The 8,250-nt window shown below is 48.0% G+C and overlaps 1 protein-coding gene across 1 annotated transcript; it reads right to left on the bottom strand.

The window, feature by feature from the left end:
- Positions 1 to 889: 889 nt before the first annotated feature.
- ZNHIT1 (zinc finger HIT-type containing 1) lies at positions 890 to 8,192 on the bottom strand. Its single transcript, XM_003416502.4, has 5 exons — positions 7,714 to 8,192; positions 2,680 to 2,850; positions 2,148 to 2,227; positions 1,851 to 2,020; positions 890 to 1,753 (listed from the first exon to the last, which is right to left on the bottom strand). The coding sequence occupies exons 1-5, from the start codon at positions 7,733 to 7,735 to the stop codon at positions 1,732 to 1,734; spliced, it is 465 nt and encodes a 154-aa protein (XP_003416550.1). The 5' UTR covers positions 7,736 to 8,192; the 3' UTR covers positions 890 to 1,731.
- Positions 8,193 to 8,250: the final 58 nt, after the last annotated feature.

Here is an 8,250-nt window from a genome sequence, read left to right as displayed (position 1 = left end):
GCCGATTACAACTACTGATGCCATCCTGCTGTCTAAGAAGCTGTCCCAAGATTCAATGGCATATGACAGCTATTTTACTACACTCACAGATTCTGTAGGTCAGGAATTCAGATAGGGCACACCAGAGATGGCTTATTTCTCATCTGTGATGTTTGGGCAAGCTCAAATGGCTGAGGTGACTCAATGGCTGGGGGCTGGAATCATCTGGAGGCATCTTCACTCACATGACTGAAGCCTGGGCTGGGATGACCTGACGGCTTGGCTTAGCTGGAGCTGTCAACAGGAACACCTACATATGGCCTCTCCACATAGCCTGGGCTTCCGCACAGTATTGTGGCTTCAGGATAGTTAGATCTCTTACCTGGTACCTCAGGGATCCAAGAGCAAGTGTCCTAGCAGCAAGGCAGAGGCTGCACAGGCCTTCTATGACCCAGCCTCGAATGATACATAGTATCGCTTCTGCCATTCTTTACTAGTTGAAGCAGTCAGTGTTCTAAGAAAGGGAACAAAGACCTCACCTTTTGATGGAAAGACAGACAAAGAACTTACAGCCATTTTTTAAAACCACCACACACAGATCACCTCTAAACCCTGTCCTTATCACCACTGAACATGAAGCTGTTACCAACACCACTTGCCCAACCCTGTGTCTTCAGAGAAAGAGGAAGCAGTTCCTCAGGAAAACACTGCAAACATTTGCACCAACCCCCAAGAAAGTCCCCAAAATGGAGAGAAGAGTCTAAGAAAGGGCCTGACTGACTTTTCTGGGTCTCATTAACATCTTAAGGTCATTTGTTCAACAAATACTTACTAAAACCTGCTTTGCTATGTGCTCAACATGCTTAATACAGCAACTGCAAGGAGCTTACAGCATATTGAGAGACAAAACGTGGGTGTAGAAGCTTTATTACCACACAAGAGTTACACAGCATCCAAGGCCACCAAGAACAGGAGTCTCTGTACCAGGAATTCCCCCATGGATCCCAGACACTTCTTGTTTGCTGTGCTGCTGCTAATTTCACACACAGCAGTCCTTGATAACAGGGGCTTCCTCAGGACAAGTCCTCTCTCAGACTGGTGGCACCAAGGACAAGGGCCCAATCTCTCCCATTCGATGAAGTACCAGACGATGAAGACAGGACTGCCTCCTTCTGCAGTACCATTCTGCACCCTTCTTCCCTAACCCTCACTCCACTTCCCTATTGCCCAGTACTGGAACCTAGCTGTACTTGCAAGATACTCACAGGAACTAGAGAAACAAAAGGCAAAACCAAAAGACCAAAATTAGTAGCTGAAAAAAAAAAGACATAAAGAAGAAGCCAAGAAAGGTAGAGATATGGGAGTGGCAGGAAAATGGGACAAAACCTTTCATGGTCAAGGACATGGGGCAAGTGAGAGATGAGGGCCAGACAACTGGAGAAACGAATGACAGGTAGGAGGAAAAGAGACAGCAGTGAGGTGACTCATCACCCTCACCCCAAAATACCACTGATGCAACAGGCAGGCTCCTCGTCGCATTAGACCTGTTATTACTACAGCACGCTGAGGGCTCAGCCCACTTCCCTGCCAAACAGTCCCTGGGAATAAGACTGATCTCCCCTGGTAGGTAAGACACAAGGTTTGCTGGGGGAGTAAACGGCTCCTCTCTCAGTCCAGGGGGATCCCCTTTCCTTTTGGCGATGCCCTCTCCAAGACCAGGGCGAGAGCCTTCCTCTCCAGGAACACCTAGGCTTACACAGTCCACTTCAGGCACCTGCAGAGAGAGAGGAAGCCCAGGATAAGGAGAGAGGCCTGCTGAGCTGTGTGGGTAAGAGGGAGTGGGTATGACCCGAATAAGGCTCCAAGCTCACCTGGTCTCCTGGTGGGTACCCAGACAGCGTACCGTGCAATACCGGGCGCCACAGCTGACACAGGTGTATGGGGAAGGGAAGCCGCAGACGGCACAGAAGGGGCGCTGGGGCCGGGATGGGGGTCCTGCACAGGCTGTCAGGTAGTTAGGGCCCTCGGCCACACTCAGGTTCTGCATAGACAAGAAGGGCAGGCTCTGTGACTCCTCCTCCCACCCATGCAGTAACCATCCGTGGGGTACAGGGACCCCCAGGCTCATCCCTGCCTGGAGAAGCCCTCCCAGGCAGCTCTTTTCTCACCTGCTCCTCCAAAAGCGCCTGAAAGTTTTTTCGGAAGCGCAGTTTAAAATGATCACCTCGAGTTTTCTTTTTTTTCTTTCCTAGGGGTCAAGAGCAATTAGTTGCTTGCCATTTGCCAAGACACATACCATTCTTTTCTGTCTCATTGCCCTGATACCCACTTATCCTGTGTTCTGTCTGCCTCCCTCTACCAGCCTTTCCCCTCTACCCCCCACTTCTCAAATCCCAGCCTAACTCTGTCTTCATAATCCCCAGATTTAAAGCTTTATGTGGGAGCTAGAAAGGGTCTCAGAACTTATCAACTCCAGCTTCTCTATTCTACATACAGGAGAGGAAGAAGAAGTACAGAAGGGGTAGCAGTTGGCTCACAGTCAGAGGGGCCGGTCACTGGCAGAGCCAAAAGGGCTGCTGGATCATCTGCGCCCCAGCCTGATGTTCTTGCCACAACGCTGACCTTGACAGACTCTTCCCCCTTCCTTTCAGCCTCGGCTCCCTCTCCCCAAAGCCTCTTTCCTCCTCCTACCCGCCTCACCAGTCTCTGTGTCATCATCAAACTGAGGCAGCCTCTTGCCAAGCTGGGGGAGTCCTGCGTGGGGATCGTCCTGGAAGTTGTCATTCTCCAGTGCCTCAAGCTGCCTGTTGATGCGGCGCTGCCGAGCCGCCCTGTCCAGCACCCGCCGCTGTCCGGGGTCCTGGGAGCGAACTGGATGGTGCAGGGCAAGAAGAATTGAGTCAGGGGCAGAGCGAGGGGCAAACAGAAGAGGGAAGCTGGGGCCGCCTTGGCTCTGGGCAGTGAGTGGAAGATGTCAGGGGCAGGGAGCCACAGTGCTCTGGTACCATCCAGATCACCAAGCCTTGGCCCTACTTCTCTGTTCTGGCTTTGCTTCCTTCCCAGCTAAGACTACTATTTCAGCCACTCATGCCCTAGCCTTTTCTCCCAATCCCAGAGCCAGCCAATGAAATGCTTCCATGAGACCTCTCAATGCTGGCAGAAATAACATAACCATACCAATGGAGGACACTATACATTTGGGGTTTCCAGGCTCAAGTGGAACCTTAATACACTTGGTCTCTACATTGAGCAGTCTCAGTTCCTACCACAAAGGATACAGGGGCCACCCACATGTAATGACGCTCATCTTTCAGCCCACCCTGAGACAGAAGTGCATGGGTACCTGCCTTCTCCCCATTCCAGGTGGACACAGTCCCCTAGTCCCACTGCTCAACCCAGCCCTACACCCCCAGAGTCCCCTCCCTCTTGCACTTTCTACCCCCCTCTTCAACTGGTATTTTCCCTTCAACAGGAAACCTGCTAAACTCGTGTGTCTACCCAACTTTACAGCCACTCTGTTTGAAAGAGTGCTCCCTGTGATGTTTCATCTCCTCACCTCCCATCCACTTCTCAACCCCCAACAACCCAACTCCCACCTGACCATTCAGTGGAAACCGCTCACACTCAGGACACTGGTAACCTACTGCCAAGTCCTGTGTGCATTTTTTAAACCCTCCTTTCACTTGAGCTCTCTGCACCCCGAGACTTTGCTGACTGCCTCCCTTGGATTGAAACATTCCCCTCCTTTGCTTCCATGACATGACTCCAGGTTCTCCTCACTCTCTGGGTAGGTTTCCCAGTCTCCCATCTTAGCTGCCCTCCTTGCCTTTAAGCAGAGGATATGCTGGGAGAGGGGAATTTTTAATCCAAACACTGGGCCCTAACTATCACCCACATGCAAATGACTCCAAAATTGATGCTCCCAATTCAGAACCCTCTCCTAAGCTCCAGAACTGGCTGTTCAACTGGCTGCAGGGAATCATCTACTGGCCCCACTGACATGGCAACTGAAAATTAAAAATCTACCCATCAAGTCTGCTTCTCATCCCTGAGCTTCTCTCTAAGTAAATGGATCCATCTACAAAGACGTCCAAACCAGAAACCAGGAGGCCTTTCAAACTTCTTTTTTCATTGCCACATTCGCTGTTCACCAACTTCCCATAATGCTACACATAAGTTCTCTTTATTCATTAAACAAGTGTTTACTGAGGCATGCCTGTAACCATAATAATAGTAGCAGCAGAGTCCGCAGCTACCACTTTCATATGCCAGGCACTATACTAAACCCTTAGAATACATTAAATCATTTAATTCTCCCAACTACCCTATGAGACAGGTATCATTATCATCCTCAAGTTACTGAAGTTCAAAGGTGAAGAAGCTTGCCCAAAGGCCACAGCTAGCAAGTGGCTGGGTCAGAATTCAAACCCAGAACTGTCCAGATCACCACACTGGACTGCCTCCCGAGTGCCTGGCAGTGAGCTAGGTTCTGGGAATATAGCAAGAGCTTAAAAAAAAAACAAACAAAAAAAACAGTCTAGGGGGGTACGAATGGTTAAACAAACAAGCACAGTCCAGCAGAGGATATGCTGGGAGAGAGGAATTACAAAGTACTATATAGCACAGCTCTACTTTGTCCTGTAAGGTCGCTATGAGTCCAAACTGACTCGATGGCAACAGGTTTTATACAGCACATCAAAGGAGCACCTCTCCTGGCCTTGGGAGGGTCAAGAAAGATTTCCCAGAGAAAAGTAAGTCTAGGCTGAAGCCTGCCTGATGAGGAGAAGCTAGCCTGAATTGGGGAGAAGAGAGGGCATCTCAGGCCTGGATGGGAGACTGTGGTGCTTCAATAAACTGAAACAAGTTCAGTATGGCTGGTATGTAGACTGTGTGTCGGGGGGACAGGGCAGGCAGACCATTAAGAGATTTACTTTTAAGAATCTGAAGGAGTTTGGATTTGGGGGTTTTATGGGGAGGGTGATAGAGACCCACTGATTGGGTTAACTAGAAAATCAATATGGCAGCAGCGTTCAGGTCTTCATCTTTTATCTAGACTACTCGATAGCTTCCTAAACTGGCCTTACAGCCTCTAGACCTGTGCTGTACAAGAAGGTAGCCACTAGTCACATGTGGTCATTTACATTTAAATTTAGGTTAAAAGTAAGTCAAATTTAAAATTCAGTTCATCAGTCATACTAGCCACATCTCAAGTCAATAGTCACATGTACCAGATTGGACAGGGGAGATTAAGAACATTTCTATCATCCCAGAAATTTCTACAGGACAACACTGCTCTGATCTTTCCAGTCTATCCTCCACACTGAAGCCAGAACTGCCTTTCTAAAAGATAAATTTTAAATCGGTCACTCCCCTGTACTAAAAGCGTTTGATGGCTACTGACTGCCCTATGCACAGAGTTCAAACTCTTTGGCAGTTTCTATAATGCCTTTCTAAATGCAGCCTTTCCCCAGCCCCTTGACTTCTTGCTTTTTCTCTGCAAGCTCTAAATTGTGAATGTAGCTTCCTAAGCAACTTGCTTTTCCTTGTTTCCCTACTTTGCACATGCGGTTCCTGCTGCCAGGAGTCCCCACACACCTCCACTGAGCGAAACCGTAACTGGGTCTTCAAGATTTAATTCAAAATAGAAGTGACACAACAGACAAGTGCACACCTATGTTCACTGCAGCATTATTCACAATAACAAAAAGATGGAAACAACTGAAGTGCCCATCAAGGGATGAATAGATAAGTAAGATGTGGTACAGACATACAGTGGAATACTACTCAGGGACAAAGAAAAATGAGTTCCCAAAACATCTTGGAAAATGGATGAATCTGGAGGACACTGTGTCGAGTGAAATAAGTCAATCACAAAAAAACAAATATTGTATGTTCTTGCTTATGTGAAATGACATGAACAGATAAATACACAGAAATTAATAATCATTAGTGGCGACCAAGGGTGGAGGCAGAAGGAGGCGGAATCACTCTCTCGATATGAGACGCTTATTTTTGTTGTTGGGAAAGGTAACACTGGATGAGGGTGAAGTGTACACATATTGACGAAGGTAAACAATGTCACTAAAATGCACATTAAGAAAAAAGGTCCTGTCGGTAATTGCTAAACCAAAAACCAAATCTGTTGCTGTCTACTTGATTCTGACTCATAGCAACCCTACGGAACAGAGTAGAACTGCCCCATATGGTTTTCAAGGAGAGACTGGTGGATTCGAACTGCTGACCTTTTGGGTAGCAGCTGAGCTCTTCATCACTGCACCACCAGGGCTCCGGTAATTGCTATGCCATATGTAATTTTGAAACAACAACCAAAAAATGTGTATGAGTAGGTAGATATATATGTGTATAGGCACGTATATATAAGTGTATACGTGTATATACGGATATGCGCATTATGTATATGTACACGCATGTATGTGATCATATGTATATATATTCATATACATGGTAAAGCACATATAAGGCACAGATACAAATGCTTCTTAGACGTAATCAAACACCTTGCAGGACTGGATTTCTAGGTTTGAAGGATTAGGACCACAATGTCATGGAAGATCTCAATCAATTGGCATAATACAGTTCATGAAGTTATGTTCTATATCCTAGTTTGGTGAGTATCGTCTGGGGTCTTAAAGCTTGCCAGCAGCCATCAAAGATACAACTATGGGTCTCTACTTGTCTGGAGCAAAAGACAAAGAAGGAAATCAAAGACTCAAAGAAGAAACAAATCTACAGTACAAATAGTCTACAGGAACCATAGCCTCACCTACCCTGAGACCAGAAGAACTAGATGGTGCCCGGTTACCACTACTGATCTTCTCATCAGGGCCACAACAGATGGACCCTGCTAGAATGAAAGAAAAATGTGGAACGGAACCTCGAATAACTCTAAAAAAAATAAAAAATAAAAATAAAAAAACCCGACTTACTGGACTGGTTGAGAATGGGAGACTCCTCAAGACTACTGCTCTGAGATACTCTTCAAACGTGGAGCAGAAACTAACCCCTGAGGTCACCTCGAAACGAAGCTAAGCAACAGATCGGCTCAGGAAATAATGAGTATCAGCCATAAGTACTGTGCTCCTTTAAAAAATCTATATGAGACCAAACGGTCACCAATTGCTTTAAAACAAAGACGAGAATGTAACGGGGCAGGCAAACTAGATTAATGAAAACGGAACAACCCGAAGAAAGGAAATAATGAAAATGTTCAGCCTTTGTGAAGATAAGGTAACCAGTGCCACTGAACGATTTGTGTAGAAATTGTTGAATGGGAACCTAAATTGCTGTGTAAACCTTCACCGAAAAAGTATTAAAAAAAAAAAAAAAAAGATTGAATTCAAGCCTTTCTTTCCCGCCAACGCCTCCCGGCCCTCTCCGTGCCAGAGGCTGGGTTGCATGCCGCTCCTCCCTGCATTCAGGCACTGTGCTTCCCTCTGCAATAGCACGTATCACTCTGAAACGCAAAGGGAGATCTGCCCGTTTGTCTCCCTCCTAGAAAGCCAGTTCCTGGATGACAGGGATTGTTTTCCTCTCCCCAGCCCAGCGCCCGGCTTGGAGCAGGTATCAATAGGACGGAACGGTTTGGGGCTGTCCCGACGACAGGACCCGAGGGCCGGGAAGTGATTTGGGATGAACAACTGGGTGAGAAAATCCTAAACCAGATTCCAATTTCGGAGGGATAGGTGGGGGGCGAACCGCCGGGGGCTCACCTACCCGAAGTCTTCTTCTCCACCATTTCCACAACCCAGCTGACGGAAGAGCCTGCCGCGCATGCGTGCTAAGCCACCGGCTTTGGTAGGGGCACCTTCACTTCCGGCGGCGTGTGTTTCGGCACGTGACCAGAATAACTGCGAAACTTTGCCTCACTACGTGGTGTTCCCTTGGAGACAAGAAAGCTTTCCGCCATATTTCATAGGGGCAATGCTACTTCCGGTCTCAGTGTGGTCGTGTATGTTGTGGGACCCCTGACGTGGGTCGAAAAGGTGGTGCTGGTGGTCTTCAGGAAAACGTCATTTTCATTTTCCTTTGGTCGTTCGGATGATGCCATCATCACAAAAGCAGCCCCCAGAGCCTCTCCCGGGGCAGTAGAGGTGGTGGGCTGGACTACCAGTGACATGGGACAGCTCGAGTGGGAAATCCGAGAGGTCCCTAGTGAGCCTCTGACGAAACCTCGACTCCCAGCTCCCTTGGGCCCCAGTCCCGCCGCAAACTCCTCGGCCTTCTCCCACCCTGCCGGCCCGCTCCACGCGT

The sequence above is a fragment of the Loxodonta africana genome, chromosome 12 (assembly GCF_030014295.1).
Source record: "Loxodonta africana isolate mLoxAfr1 chromosome 12, mLoxAfr1.hap2, whole genome shotgun sequence".
Taxonomy (NCBI): Eukaryota; Metazoa; Chordata; class Mammalia; order Proboscidea; family Elephantidae; genus Loxodonta; species Loxodonta africana.
Note: the sequence above shows the minus strand (reverse complement) of the source record. Positions and strands in the feature narration are given on the sequence as shown.

What these genes read in the sequence shown, in the direction of transcription:
- ZNHIT1 (XM_003416502.4), bottom strand. Translation starts at nt 7,735, where the DNA reads ATGGTGGAGAAGAAGACTTCGG. An exon ending in TGATGATGACACAGAGACTG is followed by an intron (nt 2,228 to 2,679) that starts GTGAGGCGGGTA and finishes CTTGACCCCTAG; the next exon opens with GAAAGAAAAAAAAGAAAACT. An exon ending in AGGCGCTTTTGGAGGAGCAG is followed by an intron (nt 2,021 to 2,147) that starts GTGAGAAAAGAG and finishes TTGTCTATGCAG; the next exon opens with AACCTGAGTGTGGCCGAGGG.